General features: G+C 46.6%; 1 protein-coding gene across 1 annotated transcript; it reads right to left on the bottom strand.

The window, feature by feature from the left end:
• LOC138683385 (sorting nexin-2-like) lies at nt 1-23524 on the bottom strand. Its single transcript, XM_069775099.1, has 3 exons — nt 23377-23524; nt 20765-20882; nt 1-611 (listed from the first exon to the last, which is right to left on the bottom strand). The coding sequence occupies exons 1-3, from the start codon at nt 23482-23484 to the stop codon at nt 595-597; spliced, it is 243 nt and encodes an 80-aa protein (XP_069631200.1). The 5' UTR covers nt 23485-23524; the 3' UTR covers nt 1-594.
• Between the last annotated feature and the right edge of the window lie 207 nt (nt 23525-23731).

The raw sequence follows: 23731 nt of genomic DNA, 5'->3' as shown, positions 1-23731 counted from the left end.
GGGCTCCTCTTTGAGAAGGCGTCCAGAAAGCAAGGGGGTCCACTCTGAACCTTGTGACTCAATGGGAGGGCTCTCCTTCTGACACAGTTTCATATTCCTTTTTCCACTTCTTTTTCTACACCTCCCTTCTCTTTTCAAACAGCGGCTTAATGACACGTTGCAAGGTTCATATTGATAAGTTCACTTGTACTTGGGCAAGGTTAGCTTGGTTGAATAAATGCTGATTGTTGTTTGAACTCCCCTGGTATCGTTTCACCTTAATTCTGACAAAGGAAATCCACGAACCCGAGTCACTCCAACCTTGGGACGCGACAAGTTGCCGTTACAGTTCCTTGGGGTTTTGGCGCTTATCAATGGTATCTCAGGATGTCTCCGGTTTCTAGGTACCCAGCTGCACTTCAGAGGTGCCAGCTGCACTTTCCAAGGATGCTTCTGGTTCCGAGGCCTAGTTCCCAGGCTGGCAGGCATTTTCTCTGTCAGTATTTTTCAGCAGACATCTTCTTCTGTTCAGTAATTTTCCCCTTCTAACCAGGTCACCTTCATGGCTGCTCACATCAGTAGCCTGTACTGTATGCTGGAGGTCTATGCAGCTATTCAGCTCAATTTATAGGCTATGGAAAGAGGGAGTCAAAGGAAAATATGATTCCTCTACAATCCTACATGTCTTAAACTCCTTTGCTAGGATGAATTGCTCAGTGAGCACCTATTTCCATTGCCTAGAAAGGATGCTTTTACAAATGCATAGATGGATGCTTAACTTTTGGACAGCTGCGGTTAGGTGAGAAAATTTCATTCAGCAAAGCGTATACATATATCCTAAATTATAAATTATAAAAGTTATTGACCCTTAATCCTAAATGTATGTTTTTAATGAATCAAGGCCTAAATGTTGGCTTGTTGGCTGTTTATGGTATTTATCATCATAAAGTGACTGTAGAATTAACCTGACTTCAAATGCTATTAATAACACTCAATCCAAAATTAATCTGGGAAAAAATTATTTCCCTCCCCTCCATACACGCTGGCTCCTGTACTGTTGCTGTTTTTAAAAAGTCCAGAGCCCTAAAATTAAACAAAACAAAACCACACTCAAATTTAAACATCTTTCTCAAAATGTTTGGATTTGCATGGAGCTAGGAGCCAGAAAAATAATGTTTCAATTTTTTCCAGTCATTGTTTCAGAGCATAATCTTCAGTCCACTGAGATTTTTTTTCCCCACTTGGTGAACATGTAAGATAAGAGCATGTGAAAGCACTTTTTCACTGAAAATTGCACAGTGAGTATGCATGAACCAATATTTGCTTTATTTCAAAGTTCTACAGCCCAAATGTAGCTGTAATTTGCATCATTTACAATTTTGGTGTAAACTGACTTGGGGCATCTGTCTACATTATAGCTAGACCAGGCAAAAGATAAGTATGAAAAATTAAAATCTTCTAATATAATTGATTTCTATCAAATAGCACTGTCTCTGGCTGTTATAACAATTAGTTTATCAATTTAATGTTGGTTACAACTTTCCCAATAAGAAACAGGAAAGCTCTGAAATATCCACTGAACAGCAGTGCAAAAGGAGAAGCTGGCACTATAGCCACTAGAGCACCTAACATATATTTCATTTTCTTTAAGTTATTTTCAGACATGGTGGTGTGAGTGCAGCAACTGAAGTCAGACCACGGGGCGGAGGGCCTGTGTGTCCATGGTGCCAGCAACTGGACAGAGTGCAGGTGTGAGAGTGAGTGTGTGATTGCTAGCCAAGATCAAACTGGACTAGCCGGCGAGGAGGTGAAGCAGCCAGGGACCCAGTGGGGTGAATGGGTCTCTAAGGGCCAGCTCTGGGTGTGAGAGCACCTGTATATCTCCAGGGGTGAGAGCACAGGGGGGTTGGCTATGGGACCAGGCTAACTATGCTAGGGCACATGGAAAATAAGGAGGTGATTGGTGACAGCCAACATGGCTTCACTAAGGGCAAATCGTGCCTGACAAAACTGGTGGCCTTCTACGACGGGGTTACAGCATTGATGGATAAGGGAAGAGCAACAGACATCATCTACCTGGACTTGTGCAAAGCGTTTGACACTGTCCCGCACGACATCCTTGTCTCTAAATTGGAGAGACATGGATTTGATGGGTGGACCACTCGGTGGATAAGGAATTGGCTGGATGGTCGCACTGAAAGAGTTGCGGTCAACGGAGACCCAGCTATGGTTGCCACTCGGATGAAAGCCATTGCCAGGAAAAGTGTGACGACCCAGACAGAGCTCCCAAGTAAACATGCAGCTGTCCAGGTCTCCGGCTGCAGGGAGTGCCCGAGCCTGTCACTGTTACCGGAGGGCAGCAGAGACAACACCTGTGTGCGGTGTGACCAGGTGGATGATCTGCTCAGCATGGTGGCAGAGCTGAAGGAGGAAGTGGAAAAGTTAAGGAGTATCAGGGGGTGTGAGAGGGAGATAGATTGGTGGAGCCACACCCTACCATCCCTGAGGCAGAGGCAGCAGATGGAGGCTCCACAAGAAGCGGAGGATCCCCTACCCTCTTGCCACCAGGCAGGAGGGGACCTAAGAGATGGAGGGGAATGGATACAGGTCCCTGCTCGGGGATGTGAGAGACTGAAAGAGTTAATGTCTCAAACATTGTGGTGGGGCAAGTTCTGCTTAAAGACAAACCCTGCACAGCAAGGGACCAAGGTGAAAAGCCCATCAGCTCAGACATCAGCAACAGGAAGGGGAGGGCTGCTGGAGGGTGCTCAGCTTGATGTTCTGATAAGCTGTTCTGATACAAAGATCAAACAATGGCCACCTCTGCAGGGAAGGAGAAGTTACTCCACAAACAACCCCCAAGCCCAAAGGCTCACAAACTGCTCATTAGCCTGACCAGTTCCGGTGCCCGCCTGAAGGAGGGGCAAGGATGATAAAAGGACACAAACTGAAGCCCCAGGTGCGCAAGCCCACTGGGACTGGACCCCTCGACCGACTGAACCAACGCCGGACCCAGGACCGGTGAAATCTTTCTCTCTTCCTTTTTCTCTCTCTGTCTTCTTCTCTCTTTCCATTTCCACAATCCCTACACCTCATCCCTTTAAGACTGTGGTGGGTTGACCCTGGTTGGATGCCAGGTGCCCACCAAAGCTGCTCTATCACTCCCCCTCCTCAGCTGGACGGGGGGGAGAAAATATAACAAAAGGCTCGTGGGTCAAGATAAAGGCAGTTTAATAAAGTGATAGCAAAGGTTGCACGTGCGAAAGCAAAGAAAAAAACAAATGATGTTATTCTCTACTTCCCATCAGCAGGCGATGTCTAGCCGCTTCTCGGGAAGCAGGGCTTCAGTACGCGTAGTGGTTGCTCCGGAAGACAAAATGCCCCCCCTTCCGTCTCCCTTTACTTAGCTTTTATATCTGAGCTGACGTCATATGGTATGGAATATCTGTTTGGTTGGTTTAGGTCAGCTGTCCTGGTTATGTCCCCTCCCAAGATCTTGCCCTGCCCCAGCCTGCCATTGAGGGGGGGCAAAAATGTTGGAGAGACAGCCTTGATGCTGTGCCAGCACTGCTCAGCAGTAGCCAAAACACTGGTGTGCTATCAACACCTTTCTAGCTACTGATGCAGAGCACAGTGCTATGAGGGCTGCTATGGGGAGTATTAACTCCATCTCAGCCAGACCCAATACAATCTCCACCCCTTATTCCATACCATTTGCGTCCTGCTCAGGTCCCACATAACTTAATACAGATATCTTCTAACTATACTATTGTATTTAATTCTCATGACTGAAATCCTTTCTTTCCAACACTTACAACTGAAACTACATACTTAAACCACTTTTATACCCAACGTATGGATTTATACATTCTTATTAATTACTATCCCCTGTCCTTTAAGAGACAGATATTCCATGGGCTTCTTCCACTCTTCCAGATGTTCACACACAGGTTATGACTTGGGCCCCATCCATCAAGATGAGTGGTCAGGACAGGAGAAGCAGTATGTTCGATCGTTGGGCCCCAACACCAGCTTGGTTTGGGTCACCGATGCACTTGTCTGGTTCCTTTGCGAAGTTCACTCCTCTGCAGTTCAGGTCATTCCTGCTACATTACTTCCTACAACATACAACTCACATCACAGATTATTTTTCCCCCAAGGTTAAATGTCCTTGAGGCACACACTGGGTCTCCCCATCCTTCCGCATTACCCACCAAGTACACCCAGGTCCCTGAGCAAAGACAATCCCACGAATGGGTTTGCCTTTTCCCATGGGAGGTGCAATCCACACTGCCTTCCCCAGCCACTTCCCCATGTGCACTACGGGGACCTTATCTCCTCCCACAGTATGTAGGGGTTTTGTTTGGGCAGGACCAGGGCGGTTAGCAGATCCTCTGGTGTTAACTAGCCAAGTGGCTTCTGCTAAATTTGTATCCCAATGCTTCCATGTCCCATTGCCTAGCGCTCTCAACATAGTCTTCAACAGTCCATCATATCTCTCAATTTTCCCAGATGCTTGCGGGTGATAGGGTATGTGGTACACCCACTCAATGCCATGTTTCTTTGCCCAGGAGCTTATGAGGTTATTTCGGAAATGAGTCCCATTGTCTGATTCAATTCTTTCTGGGGTACCGTGTCGCCATAAAATTTGCCTTTCGAGGCCTAAGATGGTGTTTCGGGCAGTGGCATGGTTTACAGGATATGTTTCTAGCCAACCAGTAGTTGCTTCCACCATGGTGAGTATGTAGCGCTTGCCTTGGCGTGTTCGTGGCAGTGGTCCGATGTAGTCGATTTGCCAGGCCTCGCCATATCGAAAACCCAGCCACCGCCCTCTGTTCCAGGGAGACTTTACTCTGGTGGCTCGTTTGATTGCAGCACATGTTTCACATTCATGAGTGACCTGTGTAATGGCCTCCATGGTCAGGGCCACCCCTCGATCACGAGCCCACCTATATGTTGCATCTCTCCCTAGATGTCCCGATGTCTCATGGGCCCATCGAGCTACAAATAGCTCACCTTTACGCTCCCAGTCCAGGTCCACCTGAGCTATTTCTATTTTGGCAGCCTTGTCTACCTGTTCATTATTTCGACGTTCTTCAGTGGCACGGCTTTTGGGCACGTGAGCATCTACATGACGTACCCTTAGAGTTATGTGTTCTACACGGGCAGCAATGTCCTGCCACAATGCTGCTGCCCAGATGGGTTTACCCCTGCGTTGCCAATTGGTCTTCTTCCACTGCTGTAGCCACCCCCATAGGGCATTAGCCACCATCCAGGAGTCGGTATAGAGGTAGAGTACCGGCCATTTTTCTCGTTCAGCAATGTTTAGGGCTAGTTGGATGGCTTTCACTTCTGCAAAATGACTTGACTCGCCTTCTCCTTCAGTGGCCTCAACGACTTGGCGTGTGGGACTCCACACAGCAGCTTTCCACTTCCGATGGTTCCCTACCACACGACAGGATCCATCAGTAAACAAAGCATAACACCTTTCGTCTTCTGATAACTCATTATATGGTGGTGCCTCTTGGGCACGAGCCACCTCCTCAGATGATGCTCCAAAATCTCTGCCTTCTGGCCAGTCCATGATCTCTTCCAGAACTCCTGGGCGGTTAGATTTCCCCAGTCGAGCCCATTGCGTGATCAATGCTATCCACTTACTCCATGTAGCGCTGGTTGCATGATGTGTAGAGGGGATGTTTCCTTTGAACATCCAGTGTAGCACGGGCAATCGTGGTGCCAAGAGGAGATATGCTTCTGTACCAACAACTTCTGAAGCGGCTCGAACCCCCTCATATGCTGCTAGTATCTCTTTTTCAGTCGGGGTGTAGTGGGCTTCTGATCCTCGGTACCCCCGGCTCCAAAACCCTAATGGTCAACCTCGGGTTTCTCCTGGTGTTTTCTGCCACAGGCTCCAGGTGAGACCATGCTCCCCAGCTGCAGTGTAGAGTATATTTTGCACATCTGGTCCTGTCCGGACAGGCCCAAGAGCTACTGCACGAGCTATTTCTTGTCTGATATGCTCAAAGGCTTGTTGTTGTTCAGGGCCCCATTCAAAATAGTTCTTTTTCCAGGTTACTCGATAGAGAGGGCTCACAAGCTGACTGTAACCTGGAATATGCATTCTCCAGAACCCCACAAGGCCTAGGAAAGCTTGTGTTTCTTTCTTGTTAGCTGGTGGAGACATAGTTGCTATCTTGTTAACCACATCCATAGGGACATGACGGCGTCCATCCTGCCATTTTATTCCCAAGAACTGAATCTCCTGTGCAGGTCCCTTGACCTTGCTTTTCTTTATGGCGAAACCAGCTTTCAGAAGAATCTGAATTATTCTTTTCCCCTTCTCAAACACTTCTTCTGCCTCGTTGCCCCACACGATGATGTCATCTATGTATTGTAAATGTTCAGGGGCATCGCCTTGTTCCAGTGCTGTTTGGATTAATCCGTGACAAATGGTAGGACTGTGCTTCCACCCCTGGGGCAGTCGATTCCAGGTGTATTGGACACCTCTCCATGTGAAAGCAAACTGTGGCCTGCACTCTGCTGCCAAAGGAATGGAGAAAAATGCATTGGCAATATCAATTGTAGCATACCACGTGGCTGCCTTTGATGCCAGTTCATATTGGAGCTCTAACATGTCTGGTACAGCAGCACTCAGTGGCGGTGTCACTTCATTCAGGCCGCGATAATCTACTGTTAACCTCCACCCTCCATCAGACTTTTGCACTGGCCATATGGGACTATTAAAAGGTGAATGAGTCTTGCTGATGACTCCTTGGCTCTCTAGGTGATGAATCAGCTCATGGATGGGAGCCAGGGAGTCTCGGTTTGTCCGATATTGCCGCCGGTGCACCGTCCTGGTAGCGATTGGCACCTGCTGTTCTTCAGCTCGCAGCAATCCCACAATGAAGGGATCTTCCGAGAGGCCAGGCAGGGTGGATAGCTGTTTGATCATGTCTGTGTTTACAGTGGCTACACCAAAAGCCCATCGGTACCCCTTTGGGTCCTTGAAGTACCCTCTCTTGAGGTAGTCTATGCCAAGGATACAAGGGGCCTCTGGGCCGGTCACAATGGGATGCTTTTCCCACTTGTCCCCTGTCAAGCTCACTTCAGCCTCCAGTATAGTCAATTCTTGGCATCCCCCTGTCACTCCAGAGATCCAGATGGGTTCCGTGCCCCTGTATCCTGATGGCATCAGTGTACACTGTGCACCAGTGTCTACCAAAGCCTTATACTTCTGTGGGTCTGATGTGCCAGGCCATCGAATCCACACAGTCCAGTATATCCGGTCATCCCTTTCCTCCTCCTGGCCGAAGGCAGGGACCCTCTATTGCTGTTCCTCGTCAGAGTATTCACTGTCCGATCCTTGCGGTACCAGACCAGAAGTCCCCTCACCAGAATCAAGGGAGGTAGTTTCAGTTCTTCTATGCCTGGAGGATCGCTGAGTGCTTTCTTGGGCCTCTACAGCAACTACGCTGACAGCCTTCTTCTTGGGTGACCCCTTCTTATCAGCTGTCTTCCCTCTCAGTTCACGCACACGGGCTTCCAGCTTAAAGGTGGGTTCACCATCCCACTTCCTCATGTCCTCCCCTTGGTCACGCAGGAAGAACCAGAGTGTACCACGTGGCATACGCCTTGGGCTCCCTTTCCCTCTGACCGGGGCAGGAGAGGACTGATTTCTTGGAGCATCCCTAACAGCCAAGGCACTGTCCTGTAGGGATGAGGAGACACAGAGATTTTCCTCAAAGTTTTGGAGCCAAGACGACACTTTCTCCACAGTTGGTGTTTCCATATCTGGACAATACATTGCTGCCAAGCTGTTAGAATACGATGCTGGGGCACCTTGAATCACCTTTCTCCAGATGGCCCGTGTGCACAGGACATCCTCTGGAGCTTTGGAGACTTCCTCATCATCTAGATCACTGTAGATGACTTCCACCACTGCTAACTCTCTCAGGTACTGGATGCCTTCATCTGCGCAAGTCCACTTTCCCGAGGAATTGACAAGATCTTCCTTGAATGGATATCTTGCCCTCACACTTGAGAGGAGCCGGCTCCAGAGACTGCAAACTGCTGCCTCTTTTCCAATTCCTCTTTCAATTCCCCGGTTTCTAGCGAGGGATCCCAGCTGTTGGGCTTCCTTGCCTTCCAGTTGCTGACTATCAGCCCCGTTATCCCAGCATCGGAGCAGCCAGGCAGCAATCCGCTCACCTGGCTGGCGGCTGTAATCTTTCCGCAAGTCCCGAAGTTCTGAGGACGTCAGGGACCGGGTAGTTTCCGCTTCCTGTTTAAGTTCCCTCACTCCTTCCTCCAATTTCCTTATCGAAGGACCAGCTTCTAGATCAAGCCTTTCCTCTTCTTCTTCTTCCCTCACTAATCGATGGTATGGACCCGTTGATCTCCTTGTCCACTGCTTCCTTTTCACTATTGGGGCAATTACTGTAGTTGTTGTTGTTTGGGTCCCTATCTTGAGCATGGTGTCCTCAGATGCAGTCTGGGTCCCTGCCTCAACCATGGTCCTCTGAGAGTGTTGAACTATGGCTCGGTAGGCATAGGCCAGGCCCCAGTACAGTGCGAGAAGCTGCTGGTTTTCATTGGGATAGGCAAGGCACCCTTCTATCAGGTGGCGTGTCAGTTTGCCAGGGTTACTTGCCTGTTCAGATGTAAAATCCCAGATTATGGGAGGTGATAACCGTCCTAGGAATCTGCCCAAATCCTTCCATATACCCTGCCACCCAGGGACCGGTCGCTTGAGGGCACATTTCAGTGTTGCCTCACCTAAAACTTGCCTTCTCTTATACCAGGATGAGACCAGATTCCACAATATCCATAATATGCCACCAGTATTAATTATTAGTATTGAACAGCTTACATAAGGGTGAACAAGGACCTCGGGAGCCTGCATAATAAAACCATTCACATCAATGCCTGGTAGGGAGAGGGAGATGTGTTCCCTCATCTCCTCCACAAGATAGCTCCCACAACACAGCAAAGCCATCAGTGCCAGGACAAAGCACACAGCCATTATTTGCATTAACATGTTCCCAAACTCAGCAAGCTAGAGATAAGCAAGCAGCTAACAAGCTCCGTGACCTGCACAGGAGCTTGCCACTTAATTACTAGCTATAGAACGCTTAATGCAAAACTGCCGTTGTCGTGCCCCTGTTCAGGCGCCAAAAAGGATTGTGGTGGGTTGACCCTGGTTGGATGCCAGGTGCCCACCAAAGCCGCTCTATCACTCCCCCTCCTCAGCTGGACGGGGGGGAGAAAATATAACAAAAGGCTCGTGGGTCGAGATAAGGACAGTTTAATAAAGTGATAGCAAAGGTTGCGCGCGCGAAAGCAAAGAAAAAAACAAATGATGTTATTCTCTACTTCCCATCAGCAGGCGATGTCTAGCCGCTTCTCGGGAAGCAGGGCTTCAGTACGCGTAGTGGTTGCTCCGGAAGACAAAATGCCCCCCCTTCCGTCTCCCTTAACTTAGCTTTTATATCTGAGCTGACGTCATATGGTATGGAATATCTGTTTGGTTGGTTTAGGTCAGCTGTCCTGGTTATGTCCCCTCCCAAGATCTTGCCCTGCCCCAGCCTGCCATTGAGGGGGGGCAAAAATGTTGGAGAGACAGCCTTGATGCTGTGCCAGCACTGCTCAGCAGTAGCCAAAACACTGGTGTGCTATCAACACCTTTCTAGCTACTGATGCAGAGCACAGTGCTATGAGGGCTGCTATGGGGAGTATTAACTCCATCTCAGCCAGACCCAATACAAAGACATAAAACCGTTGACCAAGTCTGGGACTAAGAGTGGATCCAGCCGCCCCTGGGCCCTTCACTGAGGAGGAGTCTAGAAAGCAAGGGGGTCTGCTCTGAACCTCGTGACTCAACGGGAGGGATCTCCTTGTTTCCTGAATTGATGTATATGGTTACCCTGGGTTACACGGTTTACAGAAGTAGTCTTATGCCAATTCCTGTTGTGAGAAACCCTGCCACCTCCTACCACGCCTCCCCAGTTCAGTTTGCTTCTGTCATGAATAAAATCTTTAACTGATCCTTTGGTGTCGTTTCACCTTAATTTAGCCCGAGGGAATTTCAAATTAAACAGGACTCCCTGGTCTGTCCAGTCTGGGTCCTGACAGGGGAGGCAGGCGAATCCCCTCCCGGTCTCCCTCACCTTCCCAGTTGCCCCTACGCAACAGGTATGGGGCTCTGGAACCTGAGGGCCAGGCAAATGAAGATCAGAATGTAGATGAAGGCCTATCCAGGGGGCTGCCTAGGTTGACTCGGTCAGCCCCATGCATTCTGACAGCCTCTGTTAAGAGAAACAGGGGGGTAATTGTCGTAGGTGAGTCCCTTCTGAGGGGGACAGAGGGCCCAATATGCAGACCTGACCCATCCCACAGGGAAGTCTGCTGCCTCCCTGGGGCCCGGGTAAAAGACATTACTAGGAAACTCCCTGGTCTGGTTTGGCCCTCTGATTATTACCCGCTATGGGTTGTGCAGGTTGGCAGCGATGAGGTCGTGGAGAGAAGTCCAAAAGCAATCAAAAGGGACTTCAGGGCACTGGGGAGATTAGTGGAAGGATCGGGAGCACAGGTAGTGTTTTCCTAAATCCCTTCCGTGGCAGGGAAATATACTGAAAGGAACGGGAAAACACACTTGATTAACACGTGGCTCAGAGGCTGGTGCCATCGGTGGAATTTTGGGGTTTTTTTGATCATGGGGAGGTTTACACGGCACTGGGCCTGCTGGCGACAGATGGCGTCCAGCTATCTCAAAGGGGGAAAAGGATTCTCGCTCATGAGTTGGTGGGGCTCATCGAGAGGGCTTTAAACTAGGTTTGAAGGGGGAAGGGGATAAAACTAGGCTCACCAGAGATGAGCCTGGGGGCGGCATGCCAATGGTGGGGGTGGAATCGATAGCCCAGCTCAAGTGCATCTATGCCAATGCACGCAGCATGGGCAATAAACAGGAGGAGCTGGAAGCCGTTGTGCAGCAGGATAGCTATGACTTAGTCGCCATCACAGAAACATGGTGGGATGACTCTCATGACTGGAGTGCTGCAATGGATGGCTATAAGCTCTTCCGAAGGGATAGGCAAGGAAGGAGAGGTGGTGGGGTGGCTCTCTACGTTAGGGAGTGTTTCGATTGTACAGAGCTCCACGACTGTGATGATACGGTCGAGTGCTTATGGGTAAGGATGAGAGGGAAGGCCAACAAGGCAGATATCGTGCTGGGAGTCTGTTTATAGACCACCCAACCAGGCTGAAGAGGCAGATGAATCATTCTACAAGCAGCTGGCAGTAGTCTCACAATTGTGTGCCCTTGTTCTCGTGGGGGACTTCAACTTTCCGGACGTCTGCTGGAAATACAACGCAGCAGAGAGCAAGCAGTCTGGGAGGTTCCTGGGGTGTGTGGAAGGTAACTTCCTGACACAGCTGGTAGGTGAGCCTACCAGGGGAGGAGCCTCGCTAGACCTACTGTTTACAAACAGGGAAGGACTGGTGGGAGATGTGGTGGTCGGAGTCTGTCTTGGGCTTAGCGACCATGAAATGATAGAATTCTCGATTCTTGGTGAGGTAAGGAAGGTGGGCGGCAAAACCACCACTATGGACTTCCGGAGGGCAAACTTTGGCCTGTTCTGGACACTGGTCGAGAGAGTCCCTTGGGAGACAGTCCTGAAGGGCAAAGGGGTCCAGGAAGGCTGGGCATTCTTCACAAAGGAAGTCTTAAAGGCTCAGGAGCAGGCTATTCCCATGCGCCGCAAGACGAACCATCGGGGAAGACGACCGGCCTGGCTGAAGAGGGAGCTTTTGCTGGGACTCCAGAAAAAAAGGAATTTACCATCTTTGGAAGAAAGGGCAGGCAACCCAGGAAGAGTACAGGGATCTTGTTAGGTCATGCAGAGAGAAAATTAGAAAGGCAAAAGCTCAGCTAGAACTCAATCTGGCCACTGTCGTAAGAGACAACAAAAAATGTTTTTACAAATACATTAACAACAAAAAGAGAGCCAAGGAGAATATCCATCCTTTATTGGATGCAGAGGTGTATTGGCTTTGTGTGGCAAGGTTTTGGTAGCGGGGGTGGGGTGGGGTGGTGGTGGTGTTACAGGGGTGGCTTCTGTGAGAAGCTGCTGGAAGCTTCCCCTGTGTCCGACAGAGCCAATACCAGCTGCCAGCCAAGGCCGAGCCAATCAGCGATAGTGGTAGCGCCTCTGTGATAATATATTTAAGAAGGAAAAAAAGTTGCTGGGACAGACGGAAACGGCAGCTGGAGAGAGAGTGAGAACATGTAAGAGAAACAACTCTGCAGACACCAAGGTCAGTGAAGAAGGAGGGGGAGGAGATGCTCCAGGTACTGGAGCAGAGATTCCCCTGCAGCCCGTGAAGACAACCATGGTGAGGCAGGCTGTCCCCCTGCAGCCCATGCAGGTCCACGGTGGAGCAGATATCCACCTGCAGCCCGTGGAGGACTCCACGCCGGAGCAGGTGGGTGCCCGAAGGAGGCTGTGACCCCGTGGGAACCCCGCGCTGGAGCAGGCTCCTGGCAGGACCTGCGGATCTGTGGAGAGAGGAGCCCACAGAGCAGGTTTTCTGGCAGGACTTGTGACCCCGTGGGGGACCCATGCTGGAGCAGTGTGCTCCTGAAGGACTGCATGCCATGGAAGGGACCCATGCTGGAGCATTTTGTGAAGAACTGCAGCCCGTGGGAAGGACCCACATTGGAGAAGTTCGTGGAGGACTGTCTCCCGTGGGAGGGACCCCACGCTGGAGCAGGGGAAGAGTGTAATGAGTCCTGCCCCTGAGGAGGATGAAGCGGCAGAGACAACGTGTGATGAACTGATCATAACCCCCATTCCCCGTTCCCCTGCGCCACTGGGGGAGGTAGGTAGAGAATCCGGGAGTGAAGTTGTGCCCGGGAAGAAAGGAGGGGCGGAGGGAAGGTGTTCTGAGATTTGGTTTTATTTCTCATTACCCTACTCTGGTTGATCGGTAATAAATAGAGTTAATTTTCCCCAAGATGAGTCTGTTTTGCCCGTGACAGTAATTGGTGAGTGATCTCTCCTGTCCTTATCTTGACCCACGAGCCCTTTTATATTTTCTCTCCCCTGTCCAGCTGAGGAGGAGGGAGTGATAGAACGGCTTTGGTGGGTATCTGGTGTTCAGCCAGGGTCAACCCACCACAAGAGGGGAACATTGCCACCAAAGATGAGGAAAAGGCTGAGGTACTTAATGCCTTCTTTGCCTCAGTCTTTAATAGTGACACCAGTTATCCTCAGGGTAATCAGCCCCCTGAGCTGGAAGACAGGGACGGAGAGCAGAATATACCCCCCATAATCCAGGAGGAAGCAGTTAATGACCTGCTATGCCACCTGGACACTCACAAGTCTATGGGACCAGATGGGATCCATCCGAGAGTTCTGAGGGAGCTGGCGAAGGAGCTTGCCAAGCCACTCTCCATCATTTATCAGCAGTCCTGGTCAACAGGGGAGGTCCCAGACGACTGGAGGCTTGCCAATGTGATGCCCATTTACAAGAAGGGTCGGAGGGAGGATCCAGGGAGCCACAGGCCTGTCAGCCTGACCTCGGTACCGGGGAAGATTATGGAGCGGTTCATCTTGAGTGCGCTCACACGGCATGTGCAGGACAACCAGGGGATCAGGCCCAGCCAGCATGGGTTCATGAAAGGCAGGTCCTGCTTGACCAACCTGATCTCCTTCTATGACCAGGTGACCCGCCCAGTGGATGAGGGAAAGGCTGTGGATGTTGTCTACCTGGACTTCAGCAAGGCCTGTGACACTGTCTCTCCTGGCATACTCCTTGAGAAGCTGGCGGCTCATGGCTTAGACAGCTGTACTCTTTGCTGGGTAAAAAACTGGCTGGATGGACGAGCCCAGGGAGTTGTGGTGAACGGAGTTAAATCCATTTGGCGGCCGGTCACAAGCGGTGTTCCCCAGGGCTCAGTTTTGGGGCCAGTTCTCTTTAATATCTTTATCAATGATCTGGACGAGGGGATCGAGTGCACCCTCAGTAAGTTTGCAGGCAACACCAAGTTGGGAGGGAGGGTTGATCTGCTCGAGGGTAGGAAGGCTCTACAGAGGGATCTGGACAGGCTGGATCGATGGGCCGAGGCTAATCGTATGAGGTTCAACAAGGCCAAGTGCCGGGTCCTGCACTTGGGTCACAACAACCCCATGCAGCGCTACAGGCTTGGGGAAGAGTGGCTGGAAAGCTGCCCGGCAGAAAAAGACCTGGGGGTGCTGGCTGACAGCTGGCTGAATATGAGCGAGCAGTGTGCCCAGGTGGCCAAGGCGGCCAACGGCATCCTGGCCTGCATCAGAAATAGTGTGGCCAGCAGGAGCAGGGAGGTGATCATCCCCCTGTACTCGGCACTGGTGAGGCCGCACCTTGAGTACTGCGTTCGGTTTTGGGCCCCTCACTACAGGAAAGACACTGAGTTGCTGGAGCATGTCCAGAGAAGGGCAACCAAGCTGGTGAAGGGCCTGGAGCACAAGTCTCATGAGGAGCGGCTGAGGGAACTGGGGTTGTTTAGTTTGGAGAAGAGGAGGCTGAGGGGAGACCTTATCGCTCTCTACAACTACCTGAAAGGAGGTTGTAGTGAGGTGGGTGCTGGTCTCTTCTATCAAGTAACTAGTGATAGGACGAGAGGAAATGGCCTCAAGTTGTGCCAGGGGAGGTTTAAGTTGGATATTAGAAAAAATGTCTTTACTGAAAGGGTTGTCAGGCTTTGGAACAGGCTGCCCAGGGAAGTGGTGGAGTCACCATCCCTGGAGGTGTTCAAAAAACGCGTAGACGTGGCACTTCAGGACATGGTTTAGTGGGCATGGTGGTGTTGGGTTGACGGTTGGACTTGATGATCTTAGAGGTCTTTTCCAAACTTAATGATTCTATTCTATTCTAATTGATGTCCGAATGGAGACCAGTGACGAGTAGCATTCCTCAGGGGTCGGTATTGGGACTGGCGCTGTTTTAACATCTTTGTTGGCAACATGGACAGTGGGATTGAGTGCACCCTCAGCAAGTTTGCCGACGACACCAAGCTGTGTGGTGCGGTCGACACGCTGGAGGGAAGGGCTGCCATCCAGCGGGACCTTGACAGGCTTGAGAGGTGGGCCCGTGCTAGCCTCGTGAAGTTCAACAAGGCCAAGTGCAAGGTCCTGTACATGGGTCGGGGCAATCCCAAGCACAAATACAGGCTGGGCCATAAGTGGACTGAGAGCAGCCCTGCAGAGAAGGACTTGGGGGTATTAGTGGATGAAAAACTGAATGTGAGCCAGCAATGGGCACTCGCAGCCCAGAAAGCCGATCTCATCCTGGGCTGCATCAAAAGCAGCGTGACCAGCATGTTGAGGGAGGTGATTCTCCCCCTCTACTCCGCTCTCGTGAGACTCCACCTGGAGTACTGTGTTCAGCTCCGGGGCCCCCAACATAAGAAGGACATGGACCTGTTGGAGCGAGTCCAGAGGAGGGCCACAAAGATGGTCAGAGGGGCTTGAGCACCTCTCCTATGACGACAGGCTGAGAGACGTGGGGCTGTTCAGCCTGGAGAAGAGAAGGCTCCGGGGAGTCCTTATAGCAGCCTTCCAGTACCTAAAGGGGGCCTACAAGAAAGCTGGAGAGGGACTTTTTACAAGGGCATGTAGTGATAGGACAAGGGGTAATGGCTTTAAACTGAAAGAAGGTAGATTTAAATTAGATATAAGGAAGAAATTCTTCACTATGAGGGTGGTGAGGACAGGTTGCCCAGAGAGGTTGTGGATGCCCCCTCCCTGGAAGTGTTCAAGGCCAGGTGGGATGGAGCTTTGAGGAACCTGGTCTAGTGGAAGATATCCCTGCCTGTGGCAGGGGGGTTGGAACTAGACGATCTTTAAGGTCCCTTCCAACCCAAACCCTTCTACGATTCTATGATCCTAACAGAACTGGGAGAAACTACTATGCCCAAGTCAGAACCCATGATTCTTACGATTATAATAGGAGGGCTAAGACTTATCTTAATGAAAACATAAATAGTATTAACAGGACAGTCAGCCACCAATAAGGCTTTCTTCTGACTTCAAAACTGTAGGTTCAAATGCCTTTGCGTGTTTCTTTCTTCCAGAACAGACCTGGAACTGAATAACCAGCTTCTAAAAAGCAGCCAGGTGTCTACACAACTACTCTGATTAGACATTTCACAGCCCGACAGACACTATTAGCTAGAACTTTTGCTGTTCAACTGGGCTTCAAGTACATGTTTTGTTTGCTCCACAGAATTAGCATCATCTTTTCTGTATGAACTCTGAGAAATAAAGGCCTAAACCAAATCTACCTGGATCTGAAGCTAAAAAAACACAACAACAACAAACAAACAAACATGTTCACTTTTCCCCAGAAGCTAGATGCTTGCATGAGAGGATCCATTCCTAAAACACATAAAAAGCAATCTTTTACCAGACTAGAGAAGTAGAAAAAAATGTTATTTTTCTGAAAAAGGTGACAGAGCATGTGAGGGACTGTGCTGAGTTGCTGACTCACATTGCTGACTCACGGTGCTGCTGCCTAACGTGAGGGACTGTGCTGAAGTGCTGACTCACGGTGCTGCTGCCCCAATACCCTGCTGTTGTAGGGGAGTACGCACAAGACGTCCCCAAAGAAACCACCATACCCGCGCCTGCCGAGCTGTGCTTGCCCGACAGGGTAATGAGCTCTGTGGAAATGGGTGGACTTTTCCGAAAAATTGTGGGGACTGGGACAATAAGAGCACTGCGTGCTCCCCTCTCAAGGACGGAAGACCCAAACATGGAAAAACATCGGAAGGACTGTGACACCTGAAGGAGAGACACCTGACTGGCGGCAGAGGAACCCGACCCTCCATCACCGGCATCGGAACCAACTCAGCGGGACGTTGCTGGCTTCGTGGTGGTGGTAACTAGTCTCGCTACCTCTCTTCTGTTCACTTGCTTAGGTCTGCCTCTTTTTCTCCTTCCTCCCTCTGTTCTATCGCAGCTATTGGTTATTGTAGGGAATAAAAGTTGTAAGGTTGTACAGCATCTGACCTCGTTTGTGTCTTAATCTCGCTCTCGGGATCATTTAACAACCCTCCCCGATATTGGATCGGGACAGAGCACTGATATAATTTCACAGCCTTACTCTCATCACCTACGAGCACTAGAAGCAGAAGGCATAGCTATTTCCTGCACAGGCAGTCCATGACACATTTCTTCAGCTTCAGCTATACATTGAACTTAAGGCCAACATTTTAGAACAGTCATTCAAGATTTAGTTCTTAACTCTCTATAAGTTTATGGATGACCAGGTTTTAAGATAGCAATCATCTGAACAGATGTTCCTACAGTATTCTCTTGACCAAAAAAACCACAAACAAACAAACAACATTATCATCCACCTCCACCCCCGCCCGGAATTGGGAGCTTTGCAGAAAAAAATTTTTACTTTTATCCTAAGGGAAAAAGTTCTTAAATGGTTTTAGCAAGATAGTTTTCTTATTTGCAGAAGTGAGAATCACAACACTAATAAATGGAACAGCAAAGTTTACAGGTCTCCAGTAACAGATGGGGAAAAAAAAAAAATAAAAAAATCTCATTTTCTTCCACCTTCATAACTCAGCTTAACAGTTCAGCCAAAGCACTTATGATTCATTAGAGATGACGTAAGGAATATCTAAAACCAGTTTATTGCAGATATACCTTATAGCTGTCCTAAAAACACAGTAGCAAAGAGTTTTTAAGTATAGTCAAAAAAGCCTACAAAAATTCCAGATTCTGAACTGCATTAAGACAGTACAGGACATTTTCTAATTTGTTCTCTCTCACCTCCTTTTCCATTAGGTTGCATTATTAGACGAACAATGAAAAAGATTTATCAAGCCTACAGTAGCTAGAGAGGAATATCACCACGTTTTTACAAATAAGTCTGCAAAACTACATTTTTTTTAATGCCCCCCAAAAGTCAGAGTCCCTCCTTTCAGGAGCCATTCATAGGACTTCCTTTTACCTGGGTTTTATAGTGTCTAATAATTCAACGTGAAGGACCAACACAAGCTAAGAAGTTGTGAAACTTCATTCTCTTCCTCTCCAGTTAACTGTCCCTATAATCTTTGTAAAGATAAGATTTCTTTGGAATTTCAGCATATTGGGGGAAAAAAGTTGCATTCATTTTTTATTTTTTTAAAACTTGAGTGTTGCTTTCATACCAAAAAAGGCTCACGCAATCAAGCTGAAAGCAAGGAAATAGATATCTCATGTAGCCTTCTCACACTGTTTCTGTTCGTCGCAAATCAGTGTCAGAAAGGCTGGATGACCATCACTGTCTAGCAAAACAGCGCTAAGGAAAAAAAAAAGTTATCCTCGTGAGTACATAGCACTGAAACACAAATTATACATTGTTTTTGAGAACACATATGCTGACAGTGATACAAAGTTAGAAGTTCATCACTAGGACAGAACTGTATTATGCAAAATTCCTGTTTAGAACAGGCTACTGTTAAAGATGTCATGTTTCTGCAAGTTGTGTTAGGCTCTATAAATCAGTCTTTTTTTCCCCATTTGAGAGTTTGTACTAGCCTTAGTCTGTATATGAACTGACCTTTTAAAAATCACTTTTAGTTGTATTAGACCTATAGCACGTCAGATGCTTTCACAGCTGAATGCTGCTTGCATTTAAAAAAAATGTCTTCCATAGTAAAACTCAAACTCATTAAGTCATTTCTCTGTCTTTTCTCAGCGTTCCATTCACTTGCAACGATCTGGCTGCTAACATGTTACTTCTGTCTGGATCCCATCGATATTTAGTCCAGCCACCTTTTTTCTTAATTTAATATTTTCCAGCCAAAGGACAATCTGCTTTCCTAAAACATCTGTTCCAGATGGCCCTCCAGCTACAAAAAGCTGGCTTTATATACTGAAGCTATATAACCAAATTAAAAATAAAGCTTTCTTGTACTAGTAAAGTGTTCCCAGTCTTTGTAGGTCATAAGATCAGGTAATATAAATACAAAACTACTAGGATTATCACTGAATTCTTAATTATTCTCCATTTCTCTTAAGACTGTTTTAGAGAGTTTGCAAACTAATCAATAGATTTGCTTATGACACTGTTAGAATGCAAGTTCAAATATATGCAAATATAAGTTTGATAAGTTGAGAACAAAGGTAATGGGCACATATATACACTTATCTATATAAAGGAGCTGAGAACTAAATGCTATAAACTTTATTTAAAAATAATTATATCAGGGTGCAAATAAAGATAAGATTAGGAGTGTATTCAAAGCAGACTGCCAACTGACTCACTAATAGGAAAAGTGTTAGCATTGAGAAGAAGCATTTAGAACCATCTTTTGACACACAATATATTCTAAACATTACATCTCCTTTCTTGAATAGTAAATGCTCCTACATCTGTAAATGTGACAGCAACCATAATCCATGTTAGGAAAAACAGACTGTAGAAAACCAACATCAAAGTAGTGACTGACCAAGGATTAAAAATAAGTGTCATTGATTACTTTTCAAAACTTTCATACATCTCTCTCCAAAACATCCAGTACTGTCAAATATTAGAGACCAAATCTTACACTAGTGAAATGCCAGGACTGATCCCATATGTCAGTTTCTCATCTTTTTATTATAATAATAAAGTCTTTTAATAAGTAGAAATACCCTCCAGCTTGCAATATGATCTGAATTATCAGTCTTCATAATTGGAAAAAAGGACTGGGACAGCTATAAATGGTTATACAGTAGAAAACAAGGCTTTAACTCGCCTCATGTTTTTACACACACACAAAGTTGAATATCATTACATAACAAGACATGCCATATTACCATCAGCAGAACAAGTTATTAACTAGCTAACACTGCCACACTATGCAGCGACAGTACATATCACAGAGAAACCTGTATTTAGTAATCAAACTTAACTAAAGCTAGAGTCCCACAAGAAAAAATCCTGTACATCACTGTCAAGATCTTAAGACATTTAAATTTAACTTTTCTATCAAATAAGCTTCTCAAAGTGCCATTACTTCAGTATGTAATTCTTAATAGTTCTGTTACAAAAATATGTATTGTCAAGAGTGTAATAAAGTGCTTACTGCTGAGACGACAACACACAAATTTGGTGAAAAAAAATCCCCAATTTTAATTTACTATTGAAATTTAAACAAGACTCATCTACCCCTAAAGAGAAGTCACATATCACTTTATTTTCGCTAATAAGCAAGATTAAGTCTTCTACTTGCAGTTCAAAAAGAAAAGGCTACACTTCAAAACAGTTTTACAGTAATATTCAACCAGTAGCTAGATGTGTTAACAACAGTAGAACAAACTTTGCGCAAAGAACCTCAGCTGTTTTTCCTTTTATAGTATGTCACTTTTCTTGCAAATTATTTCAAGTTCATAAATTTGACAGTATATTGCAGAAGATCATAGGACTTTGATTAAATAGGTGATCATTGAATCCAATAAAGAATGATCGACAAAGACTAGTGATACTCCTAATATCCAAAGGAAAACATTACTTAATGAATTTTCCAGAAAGTAAATCTTCAACAGGTTGAACAATGGTATAAGATTTACAACAACATTAAATTGCTTAAGCTTAAAATCAGAGTTTCCATTGCAAGGGTACTGCTTCATATTTCCTTACAGACATGGAAATTACCTTTTACAGCATAAAAAGATTTTCCTCCTCCTCCTCACAAAAGCACACCCCTTTAAGTCCAAGAGGAAAAGAGTCTATGCAGCTACATTAGAAGAAAAAAAGCAGTTACCAGCAAAAAGGTCTTCTCTATCATCATCTGGCATGACTTCTGCTGGCTTTGGACCATTAAAGTTTGTGCTGAGGTCTTCTGCAGGAAGACTTGCTGGCTCTGGAGATGAAGGACTTGACTGTTAAAAAAAAAAAAAAAAAAAAAAAAAGTGAAATAGCAGAGAACCAGTTGTCACATATCAGTATATAAGTAGTATACAAGTATTGCAATAAACTTTCTTTCATTGCAGAGAAACAAAGCAAGATGTACAGAAAGGAAGCCCAGTAAGCTGTTTCCATTTCCTACTCCTAGTGGGGATAACAACGAACAAAGGATACAAAATAGTCCGCAGCTCTTTTCATTTCTGTCAGGAAAAAAAAGTAAATAACTTTCCTCAAGTTTAATTTACATGAAAAACTGCTACAGAAATATCTAGAATAAGTTTGTTAGCATTCTGAATGTAGTTTGATTACGAAGGTCCTTTTGGAAAGGCTTATATTTAGATTTTGTTTAGTAATTTTTTCTATGTAGAAAAAATGTCTCCAAGCGCTCCATACTAGTTTTTCAGAGATTAAGTGAACAAGTTAGCTCCATTCAAACAATACACAGCTGCTTGCAGCCATAAGAAATTTCAAAAAGTTTCATTTATTTTTACTGTTCATAATATACATTAAATTTATATTTTGTTGGAACAAAGTTAGGCGAGTTAACAAAATCTCCTCTTATAAAACAAATGCTAACACTGAAACCATTTGGAAGAATTATTAGCAATCTTACAGCTTTTCCACTGCTTATCTTAGCCAAATTATAGGTAAAAACACAACAGCATGTCTTCTGTGAGGTGCAAAAAGAATGAAAACAAGAAAAAAAGGAAAAAAAAAAAAAAAGGAGGGGGGCAAGAACAGAAATTAATCACAAAAAAATCAAGGGGACAGCTCCAAGATTAAAACAGTTTTGGAACCCTCTCAAAGCACCATAACCTTCACATAAATTGGCTTTGGACCTCACTGTCACCTGCCATGCTCTCCTCTCTAGTTAATCAGCAAACAAACATATGATCAGGATTAAGTCAGCTCTGGTTTTAATAGAGCTGCCATTGCCATTTAGAAACAGCTACTTCATAAATATTATAGGACTACAACACCACTACAACACTCAAATACATAAGTTTAATTAGACCCACACCATGACATAATCATTCTTCTCTGGACTAAGGTGCCCTGTACGCTTAAGTTAAACAATCTAGCTTTAAGCTAGGGAGAACTTCAAACTCAATCTTCGTAATCTCTTCCTTCCAAATTTGCTAGAAATTCACAAGAGCAGGGTTCTTTCCTAAGCATTCTAGTTGATTAAAAGTCAAAAAAAAGCTTTGTCTTCAAAGTTTCTCTAAGCAGTGAGGCTTCCCTTTGCTACTTAACTACTTTTTTCCAAATAAACTGACTACAAAAACAAAGCGGCACAACAGAACTGTCAACCAAACCACTCAATACAGAGAAAGTGCATTTCTTCACCAGTTTTTCCAGCTATAGAAGTTTTCAGGAACTATTTTTAATCATTAAGATGAGGACTTTTCATTGTTAGACTGTGGTTTAGGCATTAATTCTATCACATCTCTTGGGGGTTTAATTCAAGAGCACATCAATAAAGAAATTATGTTTTATTGCAGTTTTTCTGAAATTACAAAACAAGACTCCAGTTATACACACTGTACCACACACAGATGTACAGAAGTCTATTAAAATAGTTCTTGACAACTGCAGGTTCACAAATCACATCATTTGTTATTCCTTCACAGTATTTTTCCACAGATTCTTTTTTTGTAGCATTGCACAAATTATCTATAAAAAGAAGAAAACCCAACTTTTTAAGCTACTTCAGAGAAGGCAAGTGTCTTTAAAAAACACATTTAAGAGCCTCTTTACTTACTGACCTTTTTAAGGACAGACAACAGTCGGAGCAAAACAAAGAAACATGCACTGATCCTATTACTGTAAAGGTCAGGGACAGGAAACTTCAGGAAAAGAGGAACACAAACAATTTTCTTTTTAAATGGATAACTGTGTACAGGGAGAACAAAGTTTTTCCATAAGAGACTAGTACAGGTGAAACATGGCCACGACTTAGAAAGAAGTTCCCACTTTAATGAACACATGAGCATTTTTCAGAACTAGGAAGTATTTACACATTCAGTTGTAGTGGGGGTTTTTTATTAGATTCCTGACATGGAAAGCAAGAGTGGTTTATAGATGTATTCACCACACATTTTTAGATCTTTCAGACTCTTGATTTCTCTGAACAATTGCAGGTGTGATACTTGGAGAAAGACTTTTCCGTGGGGGTTTTTCTGACAGGAGAAAGACTTAGCTGAGGGCCCCGGAGGGCCCCTGGTGAGGTGACTCTCCCCACCAGAAGGCAAGGGCCAAGGAGCCGCCGCTCCCAGAGAACAGAGCGGCGAGGGCCGCAGCTCGAGGCCGAGATGGGGGTGGGAAGGGACCCCCGGTAGTCAGGGAGGACCTGATGGGCGCCAGCACCATCACGCTCCACCGCAGGGGTCTGGGCAACGGCTGGGCCCCGCAGTAATAGACTGCGCCAGGGAAGGAGAGAGGGCGGCTGCAGGACGAGCGGGCTCTCACCTCCAAAGTGGACACGGGGCTAGCAAAAACGTTCTTGCCATCCTCCAGCACCTCGAAGTCGACGGGCCGTACACCCGCCAATAGTGGAAGCTGTCTCTCCGCCGCCATCTTCCCCTCCAGCCTGGGTCACCAGCCCCAGCCTCCTGCTCTCACGTGACACCCCAACCCCCGCCTCCTCGCGCCACGTGATTGGAAGAGCTAGGAAAGGAGGCGGGGAGAAAAGGGGTAGTAGGCGCGCCTGCATCGCTGCAGCTCGCACGTTATTAACAGTACGTCACTGCACGCAACTTGCCCAGCTTTTGGTTTCTCTCCCCTTCCTATGAAAGGAGACAGCTGTAGGTGCACCATGTTAGGG

The sequence above is a fragment of the Haliaeetus albicilla genome, chromosome W (genome assembly GCF_947461875.1).
Source record: "Haliaeetus albicilla chromosome W, bHalAlb1.1, whole genome shotgun sequence".
Lineage (NCBI taxonomy): Eukaryota > Metazoa > Chordata > Aves > Accipitriformes > Accipitridae > Haliaeetus > Haliaeetus albicilla.
Note: the sequence above shows the minus strand (reverse complement) of the source record. Positions and strands in the feature narration are given on the sequence as shown.